The sequence below is a fragment of the Convolutriloba macropyga genome, chromosome 8 (assembly GCF_964194025.1).
Source record: "Convolutriloba macropyga chromosome 8, txConMacr16.3, whole genome shotgun sequence".
Classification (NCBI taxonomy): Eukaryota; Metazoa; Xenacoelomorpha; order Acoela; family Convolutidae; genus Convolutriloba; species Convolutriloba macropyga.
The window spans coordinates 55,453,924-55,480,026 of NC_134475.1; the positions used below are offsets into that span (position 1 = coordinate 55,453,924).

General features: G+C 32.7%; 1 protein-coding gene across 4 annotated transcripts in view; it reads left to right on the forward strand.

Annotated features, from left to right (window-relative positions):
• Window positions 1-26,103, forward strand: part of LOC142344200 (uncharacterized) — an 84,679-nt gene that overhangs the window by 30,450 nt on the left and 28,126 nt on the right. For all 4 annotated transcript variants that reach the window (XM_075395742.1, XM_075395740.1, XM_075395741.1 and 1 more), the window contains exons 3-5: window positions 109-244; window positions 15,636-15,733; window positions 21,900-22,050. In XM_075395742.1, coding sequence (XP_075251857.1) covers window positions 109-244; window positions 15,636-15,733; window positions 21,900-22,050 — 385 coding nt within the window. The remainder of the gene's footprint in view (window positions 1-108; window positions 245-15,635; window positions 15,734-21,899; window positions 22,051-26,103) is intronic.

Genomic DNA, 26,103 nt, shown 5'->3' on the forward strand with positions numbered 1-26,103 from the left:
TATGTTTAATTTTTAAACTTTAGTTATCGTTGGTATCTCCACTTTAAAAACGGATGCATATGTATATAAACGTATCATGTATGTATGCATGAGATTTTGTGTATGCAGGTACGAGTACCTCTGTCCCCTGAAAGTGAAATTTGACGAGTCTAGTGGAACTGAGGAGCTCACGATGTTGGAGGACAGTAGCAAGAAGGTCGAATTAAATCAAAGCAAGTCAGCCAATGTTTCCACACTCCAATTTGTTAGTATTATGCTCAATTTGTATTTATGTTTGCGAACATAAATAACGTTAATACGTTTTTTGCACATCATTCTCCTACCCCTAGAATTAAAAAAATTTTGGACTTATTCTTATTCTTAGAATTGGTCGCTTTTTTAGAAGTCAGAGAAATCAGTCGCATGCGCTTTTTGTACAAAAACACAAAAAAACCACAGCTTTAAAGAAAACGATGACAGAGGTACAGAAAAAGAGGATAGATTTCGAGAAAATGAGGAGAGAAGATTTGATAAATGACTATTTGAAATTGAATAATTTATTATTGCAACTAAAAGATGAAAATGTTTTCCTCCTATAACAAAATAACAAAATGGTTGATAATATAACTGACAAAGCAAAAAACATCGAAACAAATCCATGAGAACAACAAAGTCGAACAGCAACAACAAAAAAGGAAATTTTTAATGCAAAGTTTATACCAAGATCGACAAAGGATAGCACATACCAAAAATTCACGCGAAAGATCTAAGCCCAAGTACAGCTATACACTCTTATACTTCAGCAGAATTTCAAGACCTATACAATAATGTAAAGCAGTACAACGGTTACCACGAGATGGAAAATCTTGTTATATATGTTGGGCATAACAATATTGATTCAGGAAATAGTGGTTTTGAGACAGCTAATATTTTAATGGACTCTGAGTCTGGAATTAAAAAGGAACTGCCACCTCTCAAAGTAGCACTTTGCAGAATTCTACCAGTTAAAAGTGGTTTATTTTGGTAGCAGCAATTATAGACATAAAATGAATTAAAAGAAACTGTCGCATCGGAGTTGAGTGACCTTTTTGATATGTTTGTTGTTTTTTTTTGAAATGATATACTAGAATTAAAAATCGTGAGAAAAATTTGCAATTTCTACGTACATCATGGGCTTACAATGTGTGAAACTGAAATAAGCCTAGAAATACCAGCCAGAACTTTGGAAACTTTTGATTCTTTATGGTAACAACATTTTTTTGGTTTCAAATCAAAACATGCATTTTTACCTCAAAATCATTATAAATTTGGCTGATTGTTTAGTGAAATATAGAGCAATGCGATTTTTCTTGATAATTTTTATGTTCAGTCCACTGATGGGCAACGAAGATCATAGTGAAGTTCATAAACAAACATTTGAAAAAAACTAGAAGTATTTGCGTCAATTTCAGGAACAAAAACTGTCAACCTCGGGGATGCAACCAGATGTACTGATAAAACTTTTACTGTAATTGATCATTGTTTCATTTCGAAAGATCATATAATTGCCTAAAGTATCACAACAACCCTTTTAACTCCAACCATGTTCTTGTTACCTTCGTATCAAACATCTCATTGAAATCTGAGACCAATAAAATGACAAGGACTAAAGATTTTCGATTTTTCTCAGGTTCTAAGTTTAACTGATATCTTACCCCATCAGATAGGTGGCAAATGAACCAATTTAATAATGGCAACTTTATGTTTTTTTCATCAATACTGTCGACAAAATTGTTGAAAAACACACGCCGATCCACATTGTTAAAATATGTGATATAAATTTTGAGAATTTTTAAGATTGGTTAACAAAAGAGTTTAGATGTTTGATTGCCCAAATATATTTTTAATCAAAAAATGAAAAAGAAATCCCGAAACTGAGAAGTACAAAAAATTTAAACGTGTAAGAAATTTAGTTATTAAGAGATTAAGGAAGGCGAACAACAATTTTTGCATCAATTTTTACAAAAACTACAAACAAGTAAATAACCATGGAAATTCAATAAACAGAAGATCGGTCCGAGTGAAAAAAGTGTGAAGGTGGATGAAATCAGATTAGACAGTGGCAAAACTTCAAAGAATCCAAAAACATCGTAAATAGTCTAAATAGGACATTTGAATCTAGGGAATTTCAAAAGTTCAGATATTGCTTGTAAATACCCTGACAAACTTCACATAGCTGAATTAACATTCAGAGCTGTGACTAGAAAAGGACTGTACTCAATCATTGACTCGCTGGATGATAAAAAGCAGCACGACCTGGTGAAATATCAGTTCGACTCAAAATGAGATACAAACTAGCATTAGGCGTACATCTACAATTCGCACTAAATGAGTGCATTATAGAGAAAGTTTTCTCAACTAAAATGAACCTAGCCTATGTATCGCCAAATTTCAAAAACGTGATAAAATGGATAGAACAAACTATCGACCAATTTCTGTACCTCCAAGAATTGCAAAAAATATCTGAGCGCATCCTTCTGCTTCAGATGACAGATTTCATTGCAAAGCATAAAATTAAAAATAAAGAGCAAATCGGATTCAGGGATTCAGAAAACAATTCAGCAAACGATGCAGTCTTAAAACTAACTAAAACAGTTTCGTCTAGTTTAAATCAAAACAAAAATAGTATTGTTGTTTTTGTAGATCATGCTATGGCCTTCATTTCCCATTAGCATATTTTTTTCTCCTTAAAAGTGAAACAAATTCTTTTTTCCGAGGAAGCGAAAGAATTGCTGTTTTCATTTCTTAACAACCGCAGACAAAAAGAAAGTTAATGGCATGTTTTCTGATTGTGAAATTGTGAACGATGGCGTTTCACAGGGAACTGTTTTACTCAATATGGCGTTTCCACTCAATTTTATTTTCTACGGAACATTTTTTCATCAATTAAAATTACAACGGAGAAAGTAATTCAATTCGCATATGACACAAGTATCGTCTGCTGTGGAAAAAAGTAGCTTACATTGAAAAATCAAGGAAATTTTGCACAAAACAAAAAAAAATATGTTGAGATGGACAAACTATCTTTGAATACAAAAAAACAAGTTATTAAGGTTTCGCGCAATAATTCCAATTTCGGACCTGATTGTTTTAAAACCGATGTTTTCACAACACAAAAATGTTGCAGATTCCATGAAACTCAAATTGACAGGTACCTTCAATTTGATGAGCAGCTAACTAAAACATTAAAGAAGATGGCTCATGCGATAAGATCAATATACCGAATAAGACATCAAATTCCCCTAAAGCGTGCTTCCTTCTTTTGAAATCACTTGTGCTTTCACACTTATCGATTTCGTTACTCTTTTTTTCAAATTTATCTGCGAAAATTGAACGCCTTAGTCGACAGGTTAACTGGTTTATTTAAGGTGTATTTTTTCGTCAAAATTTTGACAATGCCAGAAATCTGCTAATGCAGATAAAATTACTACCAATTGAGCTACTATTAGATTAATCAAATTTCATTATGTAATAGCAAGACCAAAAATTCTGAAAACTGCTACGGGTATCGTTGTCTTAATCAAAACACTCGAACAAAGCAATTCCAAATTAGACACACTGTCAAAACCAGCTTTGGAATGAATCCGATTGATAGTCAATGAGTACAAAAAAGGAAAACGTTATCACAATGATTCAGTTGGCAAAAAGTTAAAATAGTTTTCAGAAAACGTTGAATGACTTCTTGCTCACAAAACATGAAAAAATCCTTTGAATTATAACAAAAGAGCTTTTAAAAGTTATTTTTACATTTTTAGCGCCTATGTATCTATTTTTGTAACTGTAATATGAAAGTAGCCTATGTAAGGCCAATTTTCAAAAAGGTCATAAATTGGATAGGGCCAACTATCAACCATTTTCTGTAACTCCGAGTTTTGCAAACAAAATTTGGTTGCCTCCTTCTGACTCAGATGACAGATTTAAATGATAATTTCAAAATATTAATTAAAGAGCAAATCGGATATCAGTAAAAAATTCTGCTGTCGACTCAGTTTTACAAATAGTTGAAACAGTTTTAACTAATTTCAAAACAAAAAAACTTTTGCTATTTTTTTAGATCATGCAAAGGCCTTCAATTCCATTTAGCATAGCATTTTTTCTCATAAAAAATATAAAACGCATCGTCATTCCCAGGGAGCAAGAGAATGGCTGTTTTCCTTTCTCGCCAACCACGACAAAAAGTAAAACGGAATTGCATGTTTTCAAGATTGTGAAATTCTAAATCATGACGTTCCACAGGGAACTGTTTTAGGACCACTCATTTGTCTTTTCTACGTGAAAAATTTTTCCTCCATTAAAATTAAAACGGAAAAAGTAATTGAAATGGCATATGACACAGGTATTGTCTGCTGTGCAGATAAAAGTTGCTTACATTGAAAAACCAAGCAAATTTACAGAAAACAGAAGAATACGTTGAGATGAACAAACTAACTTTGAATACAAAAAAAACGAATTAGTATATTTTTGCTCAATTATTCTGATTTGTGATCTATTTGTTTTAAAAACGAAGTTCTCACAACTCAAAAATGTTGCAGATACCGTGGAGTTCAAATTGACAGGGACCTTATTTTTTGATGAGCAGCTAAATTAAACCTTAGAAAGATCTGCTAATACAGACTAATATACTACCTTTTGAGCTAATAATAGCAAAAATGTCGCCAATCAAATCTGATTTTGACATAGGGAGACCAAAAAAATCTGAAAAATTTTTTGCGGGTATCTGAGTCTTCATCAAAACACTCAAACAAAACTATTCGAAATTAGACATATTGTCAAAACCAGCTTTGGAATGAATCCGATGGCTCGACAATGCGTACAAAAATGGAATAGGTTATCACAATGGCTTCGGTTGGCAAAAAATTAAAATAGTTTTAAGAAAACGTTGAATGACTTTTGCTCCAGAAGATGAAAAAATTGCTTTGAATAATAACGTAGGAGCTTTTAAAAGTTGTTTTTATTTTGACGAAGAAAACAACCTTAGTAAATTTATAATGCAAGTCTTTAAGAGAATTGATTGATGTCTATATTTTTGCTTGAATAATTTGAATTATTGTTTGTTTTAAGTTTTAAATAAATTAAAATTATGGTTATTTAACCATAATTATAACTTAATTGTTGCAAAAAAAGAGATTTTAATGTGAGGGGGGTTATAAAGTCAATAACGTAGTTTAGCAGCACAATGAAATAAAATTCTTTGGGAGAAATGTTAATTTTTCTGGTCAGGTACTGAGCTCTATTTTTGAATCCTCCTTGTTTTTGTTAGCTTGTTTTTGTTACCTTGCCTCCTCCAATCAATTCATTGTCCCTAGAACTGTTGTCAACGGGAAAAACGGAAAAAATAGTCGTAAAAGTGAAGAAAATTGAACTGAATGAAACAGATTTATCCCAGTGGTTCTCTTATCGTGGTTTTGTTAAAGCTGATTCTAAGTTCTAATCATCTCGCAGAAAAATATTACTTTAAATTCAATCGCAAAAAATTGATAGGATAGTTCGAGAGTGAAAAGGAGATACAAAATCATTTAAACTAAAAAGGTTCCTGCAATATATTAAATTACAACCTATAGTTTAACTGTCAGGAAACAAAAAAAAATTTTTGACGATTTCTGAAATAAGATGAAAAAAACTCAATTCGGAAATGATTCACTGTAAAGACAGTACTTAAATCACATTTTTCAGCTCAGTACAGTTCAAAATTTATGAATCGTAGTTCCTAATATATAGAGCGGTTGCACACTCAAATAAAAGCAAATCATTTGTTTAATTATCATGAATTATAGCAGAAGCAAATATTAATTGGGACATAACCCATGTTTGGAAAACATTAATCGGAAACTTTTTTTCAATTTAATTTGTTGTTGGAATTGCTTAGTAACAGCAATGGCTGAAGATAAAAAAGGGCCATTTAACAAGTTTTTTAATCTTTTACCAAAAAATGATAAAATTGACATACAATTGTAATGATAAGTTGTCCTAAAGGAGTAAAAGGGAACGAAGTGGATGAAATATTTTGAACTGAAAACCCGGAGCAAGAAATCATATCAAGTTCAACGGGTTGAAAAACCAGCAGCTACCTGGTAATAGATTTAAAGGGTGGTAAAAATTTGATAAAATTGAATAACTTGAGCCAAGTTTGGCTGATTTGATGCGGCTGATTTAGTCGAGAGGTAAGAGGTGTGACAGACACGCCAATTATCAATAATTCGATTCCCAGCCTCCGTGAAGTTGTATGTGTAAGGATGAGCTCTCACTTAACTATAGCATCAGTTTGACCATAGCTTGGCCGATCTTGGCTGCCATTTGGCATCTTGGCTGGCCGATGGTAACACTTCAAAATTTCATACGCTAACAAAGTCACCATATTCACCAAAAAGAGCATTTATGGTCACAAAAGGAACACAATCTGAGCTGTGTGGTGTAATAGTAAAGGACAGTTGACAACAATCTAGTGTGAATGCACTGCAGGCTAAAAGACTAATGCTGCTCCGATGCGATTTTACAGAAACAAAAAAAATAATTATTAACTTAAATGAGATCTGATTACTTTTGGAAAATTGTTGAGTTGTGTTCGTACAAACATACAGAGATTCTAGAAATAAGAGACATGATTAATGAACCTAATTGAACAGTTTTGTATAATGTTTCGGCTTAAATTTGGAAATGTAAAATTGGCCTGCTTTTTCTGAGTGGTACAATAGTTGAAGCCAAATTATTTAAAATCTGAATCTTACGCTTTAATTGGGTCTGAAAAGCTCGCAGGTTCCAATTGAAAACTGTCAAAAGTAACTAATAGCAGACTGTAGTTGTTATACTGGCCATCATTTCGGTCAAAGTTCAAGAGAACGTTCTGTTTTGAGACCACTTCTCAATAATTTCCTGATTTTGCCAAAGACTGATTATCCAGTTGTGAGTTATTAATTTTAAGCGAATTTTCCGAAACTTTTTCTTAAAGTTATTACCTGAACTTGTTGATTTTGACCATCTCTCTCAGCTCACTGAAAACAGCAATTAAGTTTTTTTCGGGTGTTTTTTAAACCAAACTTTTAACCCGTCCATTTTAAGCTATTTAATTAGTGAAATTTCTTGCGGACCACAGAAATCTCTCGTGTAAAAACGCTGACTGAAGAGTAAGACCTAAAGATTTCAAATTTGCATTGTTTGCTGAAAAACTTGTTCAATGGTTACTTTCTATATATTTGAAGAAAAACCCCAATGGTTATGCGAACAATAGAAAAATGTCGTTTTTTTTGCATTTTGAATTTTTTCTGCCTGCAAAGGATCTAATACACTAGGGTACATAAAAGCTACGAACAGGACAATTTGCGCTCTGTAAGAGTTATAGCTCAGTAAAACCAAAACGTTTGATTTGAGCTAAGGGTTGAAATAAGTCAGAAGCTTTGAACCAGATTTCAGTCTCGTGTCTCTACATACACGGAAATGGCTAGATGGAAAACATGGCTCAGTTGTTTTGTTCATTTAACAGTTGCTACGCCGTTGCGATTCAAAATCAGTTTTTCATTGACTGACAACAAAAACAACACAAAATATTTTAAAAAGAAAACCGGATCTATTTCATAGTGTGTTTATGAAGGCAACTTAAACCGTAACAGGTTCAAAGCATCTCCAGCAACGGAATTGTGCGAGTTTCTTGACAAAAACACAAAAATGAGAGTTTGGACAAGAGATCAGTTATCTTTAGTGGTACAATAATTACGATCATATGGACGGAGACTGCTTGTTAGATGTTCAAATACGCAATTTTAATTGTTTCGACCCCTCTTGAGGGGGGGGGGGAGGAACTATATACTCAACTGGTTTTTTTTACGACTCGAAGAGGAGTATTGGTTTTCTTAAGGTTTTTTTTTTTACCGGAAGTACTATTCGTTCAGACGATGTTTTGACCTAAAAGCGAAAGCGAGTAAAATTGCAGTGTGAACTGATTTAAGTGAAGCGAGAGAAGTTTTTTGATCATGCGCTGCGTTTAGTGAATGACTTTTTGACATTGAAAAGTAGTTTTTGACTGAATGGCACATATAGATAACCGTTTCTAGCCGTTTTTTCGTCTAAGTGGCCTAGTTTTTTTGCTTGTAATTTGGTTTTTTGTAGAAATAAATTTTAATCGATGCTATGTTGAAATGTAAACCCGGGAAATTGTGAGCACAGTATTTTGCCTAGCCTGAAATTGCGTTTCAAATGCGAAATTGGCACATATTTCTCGATTTTTTAGTTAATTTTTGGCTTTTCTTCTATTAATTTCTTCATTTTTGGATCATTTAGCTGTTTTTTGTCAAAAATCAGTTAATATGGCAACTTCCCTTTGATAATTCATATACTCAATGCCTCTTTCTACCTCGATGTTATTTTGTTTCATAAAATTGTACATTTGCTAATCCGATTTTCGTAGTTTTTTGCATTTTTTTTTCAGTTTTTTGTTTGTATTTTGCTTTTAATTACTAGAAATAGTATTTTGGGGAATATGAGGGGTTTTAATTTCGTTTCAATAAAAATTCAATCATTTTTTGGTGTTAAGTTTTTGAAAAAACAGATAATTTTTTTTCATAAATGCAGTCTTAAATATTTTTTGACCACTTTTTTGCAAAATGTTTCATTGTTTCGTATGTCTGAATTCTGCTTTTTCTTGTTTTATTCTGTTCAGCAAGCTGGATTTTTTGTCTCGAATGGCTCGTTGTCTTTTCTATGTCTCGAATGCTGATCAATGAAATGTACTCGTTTTTCTTGATTTTTTTAAATTTGATTTTTAACTTTCAAAAATCAAGAATTGGTCTTTTTGTTACGGTGTTCCTAACATTGTGTCCATATTCTTCACATTCTTGTTTGTATCATTCTAGTTTTGTCCTGGCACCTACTTTTGTTTTCGTTATAATGATTTTTTCAGTTGTTAAAAAATTGAATGATTTCAGCTTTTTCTTAGATCTTGGTTTCTTCGGTTTGGAATTGATTTAATTCAAAATAAGGCAGTACTGGGAGTTTGCTAGAAAGTCTTTTCCAACATTTCGACTTATTACTATTCATTGCAATTTTATTCCGGGCTGGGTATTGTTTTGGGACGATTGTTTGCCTTTGAATATTATTCTGTTGCTTTTGTTTTTCTATGATTAATTTAATTTTTGAATTAGTATGAAGTCTTGTTGTCTAGCATATATACAACAAGGAAGAATCATGTATTATTTTTGTCTTAATTGCCGTGATTAGAAATCTAATTGTAGTGGTTCTCTGATTCTTAAGTTTGAGCACTCTTTTTTGAATAATTTTGACTTTCATGTCTTTTTTGAAAAGTTTTTATCTGCCGTTTGCTTTCGCGATCTTTTTGAGATTAGAATCATTAATTATCTGAGGGCAATTGATGGCTCTGTCAGCTTTGTCAGGCTATCAGTTTTTTGACCATCCTAAATATTTCAGACTTTTTTAACCTTACCAAACGTTTTCAATAATAAAATTTTGCCTCATTTTCTCTTGGTGACAGTTGTTTAAATTTCACCGATTTTTAGATCAGACCCGTGGAGGTAATGAGTTAATGGTTTAATACAAAAGGTAATGGCTTCAGCTTTTTGTGAAGTTTTGGTGCTTCCAGTCACTTCCGGAATTCTTCCGGCTATGTTTTTTTTGTTCAGTCAATTTTGGCCGATCGATATATTCATCGTAGAGAGTTGAGACTGGTATCATTAGAAAGCCTGTCCAGCGTAGAATATAGAATTAAAAAGATATTTTTAATTTTTGTTTTTGACAGGGAGATATCGGGCTTTAAACTTTCGAGAAAATAAAGTGAATTCCGTTGATTTCATTCACCTTTTTTCGGAATTTTTGACTAAAATTTTGCAAATTGAAATTTAAAAAATTTTTTCATAAAAATGTTGTTCATTTTACGTTAAAAGTCAAAATACATTGGCGGCTATTTTCATTGAATTCTTTTGTCACAAATTGCGGCTAAAAACTTCACAAAATTCAGACTTTTTCATCAAAGACAGCATGAAATAAGTTTCTTTAGTCCACTCTGATTAAATTTGCAGGAAGTGAACACCCAAACACCACTAACACAATCATTGTAGACTGAAAAAAGAGGTTAATTCCACTTCAACTTCCGTTGAGAGTGCTCTGTAAATAAAACTTTGCCGTTTTTTGCTAACTTTTTTCGTTGATTATCAAAAACGCAGCATTTACTTTTAATTTTTTAACAAACAAAATATCTATATCAATGACTTTCCAAAAAATAAATATTCCTAAAGGACAATCAACATTAGCAGAACTAGTTCTGTACCAATTTTGGGCCGTTACAATCCAAAAATAATTCGGATTGTCATCAGTCGGTTTTTTATAAAAAAAAAAATTCGATTTTTCACATTAATTAAATAACAGAACATTTCAAATCAAAGCTCACTAGTGATAGCTCCTATTGGCTTCCTAAGTAGCTTAAAATCAATTTATCTAGTTGATTGCTTGAAAGCTTATGGTCGTTTTGACTTTTAAAGTATTTGATTTTTAAATAAAAAATGGCTTATTGAACTTTGCCTCCATTTTTCTCTTACTTTGGTCAATTTGTAGCTTAGTGTCAGCAATCAAAGAGTGCTCCTTCTTTCTGCTGATTTTCAAATTTAGTTTCTATTGCTGTTTTACGCCTAAAGTTATGGTGTTGTGGCTTTGATACTACTAGGTTTCGCAAATTTTTTTAGTTTTTAACTATTTGCCCTTTTTTCATGTTTTATAATTTTGTCAAAGTATCACGTTATTGTCAGCTCATATATCACATTTTTCCCGTACAAAATAAACCACAATTGATAACATTTAAATCTTTAAAGATATGGATTTTGGTTCTTTACCGCTTCGACAATACTTTCTCGAAGAATTTACTCGAATTTAATAATTTTGTCTTTAACTGTCGTTTTTACTGTCTTTTTAGTCGTATTTAATTTCCTGTACAATGACCCGGTTTGATTTGCTTTTCCTGGAAGAGTAGATAAGTTGACGTTCGGATATTAGAAGATAGATAATAGCTTTCAAGACTTTGAAACCAATTGTTTTCCAAAACGAAAGATAAAACATCTCAACTTCGCAATTTTGTTCCTTGTATTGTCTGTTTGTTGCATGGTCTCGTTAATTAAAGGTTAAAAATGACATTATTTTTGTCAATGGAAGGTGTCAAAAGGGATTGGTGTCACAAAATCTAATGTTTTTAAGGAATTCGTAATGAATTTACTGACTTCGACACGGGTTTTTCACAGAAAAAAGTGAATTAATTTTTGATTTTTGTCATATTTGACGTTATTTTTGTACACTCAAGACATATTCTAGATAATTGCAGGTCTCAAGGGCTTCATTAGAAGAATAAACGAACCTATTCAATTTTTTCATTTTGTAATTAATGGCTTTGTCTTTGGAAATAAATTTTTTTCGGTAAAAACAAGTTTTCCATAATCTTGCTTTTTTTCTTTTTGGTCTAATTGTTACCTAGTTCCATTAATGAGAGGTCACATTATACATTTCAAGGGAAAGTGTCAAAAGAGATTGGTGTCACCAAATCTAATGTTTTAAGAGAATTCGTTATGACTGTACTGACTTCCACACGGGTTTATCACAAAAAAAGTAAATAAATTTTTGAGTTTCGTCAAATCTGACGTTCTTTTTGTAGACGTAAGACATGTTCTCGATAAATGCAGGTCTTGAGGGCTTCCTTTGGAAGAATAAACGAAACTATTAAATTTTTTAAATTTTGTAATTAATGGCTTTCATGTCTTTGGAAATAAATTTTTTTCGATAAAAACAAGTTTTACATAATCTTGCTCTTTTTTTTCGGTCTAATTTTTACCGAGTTTCATTAATGAGAGGTCAAATAATACATTTCAAGGGAAGTTGTCAAAAGGGACTGCTGTCACAAAATCTAATGTTTTAAGAGAATTCGTTATGACTGTACTGGCTTCCACACGGGTTTTTCACAAAAAAAGTAAATAAATTATTTGATTTTCGTCATATTTGACGTTCTTTTTGTAGACGTAAGATCTATTCTAGATAATTGCAGGTCTCAAGGGCTTCCTTTGGAAGAATGGACGAACCTATTCAGCTTTTTCATTTTGTAATTAATGGCTTTCATGTCTTTGGAAATAAATCTTTTTCGATAAAAAACCAACTTTTACATTATTTTGCATTTTTTTCTTTTTTGGCTAATTGTTGCCTATTTCCAATAATGAGCGGCCACATAATACAGTGTCGGTGTTCAACGAAGGTGCAATCAAATATATTTTGTGGGCCAAAGTATGGTTTTACGGCTTCCAAAGCATTTTCCGGCAAGTTGTAATTGATTTTTAGTTTGTTGTCTATTTGTTGTTCTTTTTGTAACTGCATAAAAAACTGAATACCAAGAGTTCTTAATTCCCTTCTATAGAAGCATTGGTAATTGTAAACCTATGGAATATCTTAGTTGAATCCTAATGGTTTTCCTTACTTTGAAATTAATTGTTTTTTTTAAAAATTCAGCGAATTTTCTAATTTTAAAGTTTCTGTTCTTTTTTGTCTAATTGTTACCAAGCATTATTATGAACTGGTGAATATTCAATTTTTTTCTGTTGAATTATAAGTTATTTTGTTTTTTTCGGTTTTATCTGACGCTATTTTGACTTTGTTATTAAGTCTTGTTTTTTAAAACGGACATAAATTTTTTGATGTAATTAATGTTTGTTGTTGTTGTTTGATTTTGCCGTTCGTCTTCGCCCGCTTTCTTAATATCGGCATTTCTTGTCAATCTCTTGCATCATTTTTTACTCCACTGAGTTATTTGCTTTGGAGGCTATCGTGTCGTTTCATACACCAGTTTTTTTTTGAAAAATACTTAAAATTTTTGTGTTTTTCTATCTGTTCCTCATTTGGTAACAATTATGCCAAAATTGTGGATGAGCGGGGTCAGAACTTTATGTGCGATTGCACATTACCGACCCGCCTTGTTAGACATTTCGAATTATTACGGTGAAAAATTGAAGACTTGATTTTGCAATTTGATATTACTAATGTGTATAAATCACAGTCTGCTAGCAATTTCTCCAAAGGAACGGCAAGTACTGGAAAGGTCCACAAATAGTCACTATTTGAATCAAAATGAATATTTTTGGACTATTTTGAAGCAAAATTTATGAAAAAAAGAAAGTTTTCGGAATAATATTGAAGAGAAATTGTGTGAAATTTGTCTCAGATGTTTCTAGAAACTTCTATGAAGAAAATACAAAGATATTAGAAGAGCTAGCGGGATAATGACTCGTTACTATAGAACTGTTTGAAATTATTTTAAATACTTTCAGGTTTACGTTGATATATTGGTAACATATCGTATATACCATTAATATGGCAATAACCTATTTCGAGATTTTAAAAAAGTTTGACTGGATGCTTTTTAGGCAATGACAAAACCAAAGAAAAGGATGTAGCGTTTTCGTCTGCGATTTGTAAAAATTTTTGTTGACTGCTTTTATATTGTGCCAACCAATCTTCTAACTAAAAAATTAAAAATCTTTTTTCATATTTGCCAAAGAAAACAAACTAGTTGTTTTTTTTTGTATTTTGTAACAGCAAAAATATTTTTTTTTTCAGTTATGAAACTTTAAATTTTATTTGCAATCTTATCCCACATAACGTGATGTTAAACCATTGTTAAATAATTTTAACATTTAGGAGTGCAGTAAAAAGCAATAGTTCAACGTTCTGAAAATTTCATGGTAGTTTTTTTTACTACCATTTTCTTCCTGAAACCAAGCAATAATTTTACTTAACCTGTCTAGAAAACTATAAGAACTAGTTTTTTCATCGTTAAAAACTTTAGTTTTACCGTTACTGAGTTGAAAAATTGCAAAAAATACAGTTTGGAAAACTTTACGGAAAAGCCTATTTTTAAGTTTTGCGAAAAATTGCTTTCCAATCAGAAGCTGATAGCTGGGAAACAATCAAATTAATCAATTTATAGGTTGATGTTAAGGCTGAATTCTTCGATGATACATTAAATTTTACCTTCATTGAGCTCTTGTGAAATCGTCCATTCAGCTTTTTTTGCAATGAAGTGCAAAATTTGATTCTTAAAAGTGCAAATCTTGTACTTGGGTACTTTCCAATTATAAATCCCTACGAAAAATAGCTTCTACTCCTCCCGAGGTGTCCAGACTAAATACAGACTGAAGTGATCTTCGACCACACACCTGTGCATTGTGTGCTTGAATCATATGGCGTGGAAAAGTCATCGAACGAACGATTGTCTGATCAAGGGAGGCGTCAAGCGCACCAAAACCTGGTCCTAACAGATTTCAAAGGCACGAAAGTCTGATGAAAGCGATCTTTATTACTTGACGAATAAATCATCAACTTTCTTTGTATTATATGCCCTCAGTGATCAGTTTCTTGTGTCAATTAACGGTGCCTATGGTATATTGATAGTCTGTTCTTTTTGATAAGACATAATATATTATGCGATTTTATAAAACCTTTCTTTTAATGAGTTTTTGCTTTTTTGTTGTTTTGGCTGATTTTGCGACCCCTTAAGTCAACTAAAACTCTGAACGCGCTACAATTAAATAATATAAACCTCAGTTTTTCTTACTGTCGTCCAATGTCCGTATTTGCTATGTTGATGTAAGTGGCCGCAAAATTAGCCGAAACAGCAAAAAAGTAATTAATAGAAAACTCATATCAAATCACCTATATATCATGTCGCATCAAAAAGAACAGACTGAACCATCATTGAGCCATAAGCACCGTAGTTGTCACAAAACTGGTTACTGAGAGCATATATTATACTGAATAATGAATTATTCGTCAAGTCTGGTAAGGTCTGATCAGAGGCCGCTACGATCTGGACCTCAATCTGGGTAGCACCATTATGTTGGAATTACTATGGAAAATTAGATCTTTTCCGTTTGTGCCCCCAGCTTAGTGGGTGCATAATATTTGCACCACACAGACGCACGTGCTATATTTCTATATTTTTACATTAATATTTACCATATAATGGCACGTGATATGTAACTGGGGAGCACAAACAGAAAAGTTCTGAAATATCTTTGGTGGGCGCTACACTGCTACACTGGAAACGATCCCTGCTGTGTTTTGAAGACGTCCTAGTTGAGAAAATTTCGGTTTATAAACATAATAAAATAATCGGTATCATCGTTTTTTTCGCAGCCAAAACGACGAAATTTTCGTCGGTATCGTTGTTTTTGTTCGGTATTTAACATAAGAAAGATTCAGCATCGTCGTTTTTAAACGTAAGACAGATTCGGTATCGTCGTTTTTAAACGTATTTTTCTAAGAAGAACGGTTGAAATTCATGCAAAAAAACCGTATCATAAAGTTTGACTACATTATATACAGAAAAAAGTTTCCAATGAAAAAATCGACAATTTCTCACATCTAAAACCGAACATACCGACGATTTCTTACGTTTAAATATCGAACATAACGAATCTCTCTTGCGTCCAAAAACGACCATACTGAATCTTTCTTACGTTCGAAACCGAAGATACCGAAGATTTCATACAAATTTTTTGTCGTTTTTGTTCGGTCTTCTCAACTAGGGCGGCTTTTTCCTATGTTAGTGAAAACTCCAAGAGACATTTTTATGGTTTTTAATGGCTTAGATGGGCGTGAATGCATCAGCGCAGGATGACTGCAAGATCAGATGTCACTTGGGAAAGGTCACCGTTTGGGAGATGAATGAGAACTCAATTCAAGACTAGTAAGTAACTAATCGTTTCCTGCGCAATTTTTCAAGACGCCTGATATCGGATCTATAGGCTTATTCTGTTTTCTCCACTCCCATCCCCGAATTGGAGATCGGCCATATAATTAGACCATAAAATGTTGGGAGGAGGGAGTGCGATTCCACCATCTTAGTTTGAGAGCACAATTAACTTCGCCCAAAGTCTTTTCATTCGTCGACCCACTGTTTTTCATAGACAGTATCGGTCTAGCATTTGTGGGAAAATTCAATGCATAAAATAACCATCAACTGAGAGGTAAATGAATGATAAACAAACGACGCATTGAAGGCTGAAATGAGCACAGAAATCTCAAGTCCATATGTTCAATGACATGCAGGAAAGAAATTGAAAAAGACGCTAAAGTTTGTCCAGATCTTATTTAAAAAAAGCCTTTCAAGATTGAATTTAAAAACTCTGAAGTAAAACTCAGCCAAATTCTAAGAGAATATCAAGTTTTTGAGCTTTTTTGTAATTTCTAACTTCAAAACTATTTTGATTTACCAAAAGCCTGGAATATAAGACATGTGTGCACCAGAAAAAGATTTTCAAATTGAAAGAAACAATTCTGCGACCGAGTCCTTTTGTTCGTGCTCCATTTTTTTGAGCTAATGACGTTAAAAGTTTTTTTTTATTTCAACGCATCACCTATTAATCTTTCTTGCTAATGAAAACTTACGCATTTCTTACCCCTTGAAGCTCGAATTAGTTAATATAATTTTAAGCTATTTTTTTCTGCTCGTTAACAATTCTTAACAATTCTTTGCTCTTCAAGTAATCAAAGAATGAGCTCTATTTAAATTAGTATTATGAAAATGAAGTCAAAGAAATTAGTTTTCGAAAATTACTTAAAAATTTTGAACTCTTTTGATTAAACCCAAAAATTTCTTGGAATTTTGCTATCAAATAAAATTTGAAAAAGTCCATGTTAAAAGTTGTTTGTTTAAAGCTAGAAATATGAGACATGCAACCAATTAAATCACCTAAAGATAATTTTCAAACAATCACAGAAAAGTTGAAAGTAATTCGTTTTTTGGTGCCCATGGGTACAATTTCTATGAAATTTAGTTAAACGTCGAACAAGTTGAATACGAAGAATGGCGCTCGTGCTAAAACGTAAAACTATTCACTCAGTATCTAGCCTATGAATTTAGCTTCTTGACATATTTTTAAAAATTTCACTTCAATTTTCCAAACACTATATCAATTGTAAGCAAAGCTATGCGAGATGTAAAAAGTAAAGTAAAAAGTAGGGTTAAAAGTAAAACACGAATAAGCAGCTCTCTGTCTGTGAACTGAAAATTGTCAAAGATCTGAAAAGAGAAAAACTTTCGAGAAAGAGTCTGTGTTGGACACCTTTCTAAAAAGATAGGTATCTGCTGAGTGTATATCTAAAGAAAAAAGTTTTGAAAATACTTATAAAGTTTTAGGAATGAAAATAGATTTAAACTTCACATGGGAAAAATTTTTAAGGATATCTTTTAAAATCTTTGACGATTAAAAATTTTAGAACCCCTAGAGCCGCTGCAAACCTTTTTGCAATTTGCCATAGCTATAGATCCATTTAAAAACTGAAAAATGACACTTGTAAAAATCCTTTGGAGTGCGTAGCTTCAAATGTTTGATTTTTCTGTTTGTTTCCAAAACAAACTTGTGTATGGGGTAACGTTTTTTAAAGTTGAGACAAAAAATAGCACAATGATGATCAAACAGTTGGGCCAAAATTTGAACTGTTAATTATTTACCAACAAGGAGGCTCAGTAATGTGCAATGGCACATAAGGTTCCGACCCCGCTCATCCACAATTTTGGCATAATTGTCTACCAAATGAGGAACAGAAAGAAAAGTCCAAAAATTATTTTTTGAGGAAGTACTTTTCAAAAAAATTGAGTATGAACGATAAGATAACTTCCAAAGCAAATAACTCAGTGGAGTAAAAATTGATGCATTAGATATCTGTGATAGGTCAATATTAAGAAAGCGAGTCTGAACGAACAGCAAAATCAAACATTCGAAATCAAAAAAACAATCGAACAACAACAACAAATATTAATTACATCAAAAACTTTATGTCCGTATTAAAAAACAAAATTAAATAACAAAGTCAACACACCGTCAGATAAGCCTAAAAATAAACTAAAAAACTTGTAAATCACCAGAAAAGATATGGGACCAGTCCATAAAAAGTTTGGTATCAATTTGACAAAAAAGAAAAAAAAAGTAAAGTTAAAAAAAATCGTTTATTTTTTTAAACAATTATCTTCAGAGTAATGAAAACTATTAGAAATCAAGTAAAATATCCCAGAGGTTTACGACTAACAATGCTTCTATAGATAAATCCTTATTCAATTTTTTAAGCGGCTAAAAAGAACAACAAAAAAACAACAACCAAAAATTCAATTGAAAATTGCTAGAAAACGCTGTCAAAACCGTCAAGCCATTTTTTGGCCCTCAAAATTTATTCGATTGCGCCTTCTTCAAACACTGTTACTGTATTATAAGGCCATTCATTAGTGAAACTAGGTAACGAATAGACAAAAGGAGAAGAGGGCAAAAGTATGTATTACTTCCGATTTTTTTTTCGAAACAAAATTACATCCAAAGTCATGAAAGACATTAATTACAAAATTGAATATTTAAATAGGGTGGTTTTCCATCTAAAGAAAACCTTTAAGATCAGCAAGTATCCAGAATATGTCTTGCGTCTACAAAAAGAGCGTCAAATATGACAAAAAATGAATTAATTTACTTTTTTTTGTGAAAAACCGGTGTCGAAGACAGTAGGGTCATAACGAACTTTTAAAAAAAAAAAATTCGGGACACCAATTCCTTTTGACACCGTCTTTTGACAACCATAATGCCATATTTGACCTGTAATTAACGAGATTAGGTAACAAAAAGAAAAATAAAAAGAAATTCCGAAATTAAAAAGTTTTTTAGTTTTGGAAAACGATTGTTTTCAAAGCCATGGAAACCATCAGCTATCTACTAAAATCAGTATATAGGCACATCTTTTTGTCCATGAAAAACCAATGAAACCTATCGCTATACAGGAAATTTCAAACGACTAAAACGACAAAGAAAAAACGCAAGTTAAAGACAAAATTAAAAAAATTCAATTAAAATGTTCAAGAAAGAAATGTCGGGGCCGTTGAAACGATAATCATTATCTTTCAGGATTTTGATATGTACAGTTGTGTCTATTTTGAACGCTAATAATGTGATATGAGAACTGTCAACAATGTGATAATGCGACAAAACTAGAAAACGTGATAAACTGTCAATTATATGAAAAAAAAAATGTGAAATCTAGAAGTATCAAAGCCAGAAAACAATAACTTCAAAATTAAAACTGCAATTGGGACTAAAAGTCCATAGAATTTAAAAGCATTTTTCCTTTGCTGACACTAAGCTACAAGTTGACCAAAGTAAGAAAAATAGAGAGGAAAAGTTCATTAAGCCATTATTTATTTAAAAATCAATTATTTTTATTAGTCGAAACGACCATAAAGTTTCAGGTAAAATACTAGATGCATTAGCTTGGAGCTGCTTAGTTAGCCAATTGGACCTATCACTCCTGAGCTTTGATTTGATATGTTCTGTTCTTTATTAATAGACTGAACGACTAGACTGAAATTAATAGACTGAAAAAGAACGACTGATTAAAAGCCGAATTGTTTTTGGATTGTAACAGTCCAAGATTGGCCCAAAACTAACCCTGCTAATGCTTATTGTCCATTAAGAACAATTGAGTTGTCGAATGTTGTAGATATAGATAATTTGTTAGTTGAAAACTCAAAATTAAATTCTGCTTTTTTGATAACGAGTAAAGTTAGCAAAAAATGGCAAAGTTTCAATTACAGAGCACTCTAAGCGGAAGTTGAAGTAAGAGTAAACCCCATCTGAGTCCACAAAGATTATTGTAGTGTTGTTTGGGATGTACTGCCGGCAATTTTAATCAAAGTGGACTATTGTAGCTTATTTCGTGCTGTTTTTGATGAAAAAGGCTGAATTTTGAAAAATTTAGCCAGAATTTTTGAGCAAAAACATTAAATCCAAATAATCAACACTGCTTGTTTGTCTCTAAAAATAAAATCAACGACAAAAATATTCCCAAAAATTTTGACAAATTTTAGCAAAATTGACGAGAATTTAGGCAAAAACTTCGGAAAGTATGAATAAAAACAGTGTGAATTCACTCTACTTTTCTCAGAAGTTTAAACCTCGATAACTCCATGTAGAAAACGAAAATTAAAAAAATCTTTTTAATTCCATATTCTACGCTGGACGAGCTTTCTAATGATACCAGTCTCAAATCTCTACGATGAATATATCGATCGGCGAAAATTGACTGAACCAAAAAAACCCATTTGAGTATATAGTTCCTCCCCCCTCAAGAGGGGTCGGAACAATAATCAGTCGCATCAATAGTTACCTGTAAAAAATATGTTCGTATTAACCTACCGGTAAGGAAAGTAAGGAGCCATCGCTAGTTGAACAGATTCGGTGCAAAAAGTATGCCAGAAAATTTAAAGCTGGTTGCTACCCAACCGCGCACTATAGATATTCAAGCGTCGGCGGCTGGTTATTTTGCCACTTCTGAAATTAGTGGCACTTTAGATTAAGAAAATTGGAATGTATAGTTCGACCAAAAAATTTTTAGCATTGGCTCTAGTTCTCATTTATTCGACAGTTTGGATCTATTTGTAATTCAAAATTAAAGTATTTAAAGTGATAGTGCTCATATTAGCCTTTAGGAAAAATAACTGAATGGAATCGTAGCCGAAGAGAAAGGGCTAATCTTGGAGTGAGCAACAAAGATCACACAAATGCTGTTGCTAGATTAACATGAATCGCTCGGGATTATTTGGTCAATTCAAAAAAATTATATCTAGTTACAGTGGCCGTTGAAGTAAGAGGGTTCGGTTTCACAAGGAGGTCGGACAATTAGTTGACGGAATTATCCAAAAAAAAGTCAAACGAAGGAAAATTAGACCAACTAATTGCTGAGGTAGTTGATGTAAGCCGCACAATTGCTGTAAGCTACAAACTGTAGACCGCAAAACTATCTAACTCGCGTACACGTGAAATTGACGCCATTGGCCATGTCTTGCGGGTCAGGGATATGCCTCAGGGGTTAATGGGACTTGATATGAATCTATCACAAGCAAACAAAATATCTCGAATGAACATGATTTTCTTGCAATAAATTTGTGCGTTCTCAAATCTGATTGGTTAATGTCTTCTTTTTTTATTTTTCGGTTAATATTGATGGGACTGTCCACGAGGCATGATCAAATGGATTACGTACAACTATGCTGACGTAATACTATGCCAACATTTAAAAGTTCGGAAACTTCCAATAGCAATCAATTATCAATTAAATACTAGCGGATTTTAATTTCAAAACAACCAGGGCACGCTATTTAGGAGTTGGGTTATGATAGATTCATATCAAGTCCAATGGGCCACTGAAACATGGCCATGGCGAGCAATTATAATAATTTTCGTTGAATTTATCTCGCTCTATTTATCTTCTCCTACTAAATAACAAAATCCCAAACTTCGCCACTTCATTGTGATTGGTTCATAATTTTTGCACTCATTTCAATTAAAGTGATTTGATTGGTTAGGACTTTATTGAGTGATGAAGCAAATAAGTTTTGGGCACTCGTGTAATCGACACAGTTATAAGTCGGCTTAGTTGTACATCACCGGTCAAATGCGATGATTTTGTGTTATCTAGTGAGATAACAGCGTGTTCTACTTGAGTTTGTACGTAGAAGTTATATCTACAATTCCTTCTTCTAATCTGATAAAATAAAACTGATGAAAGTATAAACAAAGAAGAAAAATTGCTTCTTTTCTCCATATCGTTTGAAGAAAACCTTAAAGCTCAATATAAAACCCCCAGAAGACTGATCTCCATAAGACTGATGACGTTTTAAGGGGAGCTTTTGATTTTTCGCTATGTTCGAAAAAGTCGAATTGCGACACTTTGCAGTGCTGATTGTTCTAATTTGCAGTCAGACAATAATTGCTGCGAATAATAATTCGATTACATCACCCAATGCTCTGCTTTTGAGCCATTTATACTAGTGTGAAATACTCTAAAAAAGATAACGAACTCTTCTATATTTTTAGCCGTGTTCCCAAAGATGTCGTGAGAGAGTTCCAGAAAACGTCAGGAAAGAAAGCACTGGCTGTTGTGGTGAAGCTCTACGCAGCACAGAAGCCAGCAACTATCCATTTCCAGAAGCAGGAGAAAGAAGGAGGAGGAGTCAGTGCAAAAAAGGTAGTCTCATTTTATGACTCAAGATAATGACCGAGAAAGTTAATTTCTTGTTATTAAATTATTCCTCTACTTCAAGATTCAAGATTCTAGTCAAGATTGAAGAATCTAGCTGAGATTAGTTTGGTCTATGAGGAGGAGAGAGGGGGACAAATTTTTGTCTCGAGTGGAACCTATTTCTGTTCATATCAAATTCTTTCCATCAAGCAGAGTTTGTCAAGACCAGCTCTATTGATTGACAGAAATAGATCGAGGGAAATTCTTTGCACAAAAAGTAATAAAACCGGAGAAGTATATTTAGCTGGAAATTTCTATTGCCGATTTCGATTACCTTGAGCATATTGCAAATTTCGCAGAAATCCGCAAAAAATCTAGTACAATTTGCAGTGTTAAAAGTTACAAACCTCACGACAGTTCAGCAGTGTAGTGATGTATTTTTGTTTTCAGCGCTTAAACGATGTAAAGTAAAATTTGACCGATAAAAATGTTTTTCCCAGCAACATTCAACTCAGACATTTCACAAAGAGGGGATTTAAATCTGATCTAAATAAAAAAAAAACGAGTAATGATAGTGCAGTGGAAGAAAAAGTGGCTGCCATGGATGAAATGAGACAAACCCACACAATAGGCAATTTTTTTATGAAGAGTTTGTACTAAAAAATTTGATCGCATAACATCACTCAACTTAATCGCCTAAATTAATATTACCTCTGGGAAGAAATCAGTCATCCACATTTTGATTGTCTTCGTAAATTCAACTCTCGTTTTTCAAAAATCTTCCTATGAATTCAGTTCCATCTGTAACTCTTTTAATAAACGAAATAGCAATTGAAGGTAAAATTTAGCTAAATGGAATCACCTACAAATTCTAGTGCCAAACGACGATTCGTGTTCCAATATTTGTCTAATAGTGGAATCGCACTGCAATTTAAAGCCACGGATGTGAACTCGAAGTATCATTTAGCGCAGTCAAGAACTAGAGATTCAGAGCGTTCATTGTGAAGAACAGAGCTTTAGGGAATAGACCTGCAACCCCATCTACGTTGGAAACAGCGGAAAATAAAACTGAATTTGATAATACTTGCAAAAAAGAATGTATCTCGATAGACGCAGTTTTAGAGGTGTCTCCAGATATAATGATAGTTTCACAACAACCGGTGTGGAACAGAAGTAGAGTACAGCGGGGGCAGAATCCGAAACAGACCGCAAAATAGGAGCAAACCAATAAAAACAAGGCTCAACCAATGTCAAAAGATTGAATCCGTTTGGATCCTTTTCGGATAAAAAACATTGGAAGTTTTGTGATCGCAAAGCTGCGTGTGTTTTCTAATTAAGCGTAAATATAAGAAACGCCAAGTATTTTGCTCTAAGTACTCCGCTACGAAATCAACCAAAGCGACAATCCAAGAATTTGGAAAAGTTTTTCACGAATCATTTCTTAAGCACCACAACGAAAAGAGTTCCCAGTTATTATTGTTCCGACCCCTCTTGAGGGGGAGGAATTATATACTCAAATGGGTTTTTCTTGTTCAGACAATTTTGGCCGATTGATATATTCATCGTAGAGAAATGTGAGTGGTATCATTAAAAAACCCGTCCAGCCTATAACTCGAAATTGAAAAGATATTTTCGAATTTCGTTTTTTTTCGAGGAGTTATCGAGGTTTAAAAATTCTTGTGAGAACGTGATATTTAGTTCACTTTTGTTCACTTTTACCGTAATTTTTGTTGAATTAGCATTTTTTCTATGAGATAACATTTCACGCCATAAGATGAGTCAGTTTTCTGTTCCTCATAGATAAAAGGCAATAAAAAGGCTAGTTATGGTCTCAGAGGGAAGTTTACTATAAAAAAAACTCAAATTCAATTTCAGAGCTGTTTTTTGAAAAATTTGTATTCTATTTTTTTGTTTTTTTATTCACTTAAAGACTAGTCACTTTTCATATCGAGGTTCCGTTAATAACAAACCTCGTATTTAAAATCAACTGAAGCTCAATGAACAAAAAATTCCTTTCCAAGGGATCGCTTATAATTTTTTTTGGATTCGTATCTCAGTCTCAGTTTTCGAAATTTTATATGATATTTTGGCTTTATTTTTGAGGTTTTACTAATTTTTTGCAATCCCGTGGCAGAAACTCATTGGCCAAAAAAATGGACTAGTCACATTTCACATCAAGGTTCAGTTAATGAAAAAAGTCACTTACTGTCAAATGATGCCCAATGATAAAAAAATTCATTTTCAAGGAATTGCCCTTTTTTGCTTCGACTCTGAGTTTTCCCAATTTTAATTGAAATTTTGACTTTCGTTTTTAGGTTTTACAAAACTTTTGGAGTCCTATGGCAACGACTCATTGACTAAAAATGCAATAGGTTTTGCAATGAGCATTAAGTGAACCTATCTAGTGCTTTGAGAGGACAGCTAATGGCTGTTAAGACTTTGAAAATAAATTTTCGAAATGATTTTTAATATTAACTGACCATAAACTTTTTTTTGTGAGCTGTAAGTCAGTCTCAGTAATGACAAGATCCCCCTCCTACCTACTGCTATCAAACTGCAAACAGTCTTGTTAGCTGTTTTATCCTCTAAGTTTTGGCTATATTACCTCAATGCCACAAGATCTCAATTTTTGGACCTTCCGTATAATTGGATCCTTTATGAATCTTATCACGTTATCCTAATATTGATGGCTCAAATTGTTTTAGCCAAGATATTTAATGGATCATAGAAAAAATTTTGAGAGAAAAAACTTCTGGTTTAAATGGCTTCAGAACTTTCTTCTTGCACTTTTCTACAGAATTTTTCTTTTTTGCCTGTATTTGTTTTTCTATAGTCATAAGACTTATTGTGATGTCTTAATCATTACCTATGCATAACAAACATCCTTTCCCTCATATCGAGACTTAACTGAGCGTATTTATTGACTTCCATCGAAAGCTATTGAATTTATATGCTGTTAAGGATTCGAAAGTATTTTTTTAAAAATATTAAACCATCAATCTTAAACCTATTTTCTTGATTTGTATGTCAGTTTCAGTAAAGACATAACCTTTTTTGTTCCAGCTCAACAACAATTTATCTGGTAAGCAGTTTTATCTTGTAACTACTTGTTTTTTTTACTTAGTTGCGCGAGTTTTCTTAATTTTTTTTCTATTTTTGTTTATATTTTTCTGGTAATTTTGGTTCCTTTTGAAATCTCTTTACAATATCCTAATATTGATAGTTACCATTGGCTTAGAGAAGACAATCAATGAATCGTAGTAAAAGTTTTCAGAGGAAAGCTTATGATTTAAATGGCTTCGACACTTTCTTCTCGCACTTTTCCACTGAATTTTTGGATTTTGCCTGTATTTGTTGTTGTTTTCATAGTCAATGAAATGTTTTATTGATATTTTTTTTGAAAGAAAAAGTGGCTGCCATGGATTAAATGAGACAAACCCACACAATAGGCAATTTCTTATGAAGAGTTTGTACTAAAAAATTTGATCGCATAAGATCACTCAACTTATTCGCATAAGTTAAAATTACCTCTGGGAAGAAATCAGTCATCCTTATTTTGATTGTCTTCATGAATTCAACTCTCGTTTTTCAAAAGTCTTCCTATGAATTCAGTTGCAGCTGTAAATCTTTTAATAAACTAAATAGCAATTGCAGGTAAAATTTAGCTTTATGGAATCACCTACAAATTTTAGTGCCAAACGACGATTCGTGTTCTAATATTTGTCTAATAGTGGAATCGCACTGCAATTTAAAGCCACGGATGTCAACTCGAATTATCATTTAGCGCAGTCAAGAACTAGAGATTCAGAGCGTTCATTGTGAAGAGTAGAGCTTCAGGGAAAAGACCTGCAACCCCATCTACGTTGGAAACCGCGGAAAATGAAACTGAAGTTGATAATACTTGCAAAAGAATGTATCTCGATAGACACGGTATTTGAGGTGTCTCCAGATATAATGATACTTTCACAACAACCAGTGTGGAACAGAAATAGAGTAGAGTGGGGGCAAAATCCGAAACAGACCGCAAAATAGGAGCAAAACAATAAAAACAAGGCTCAA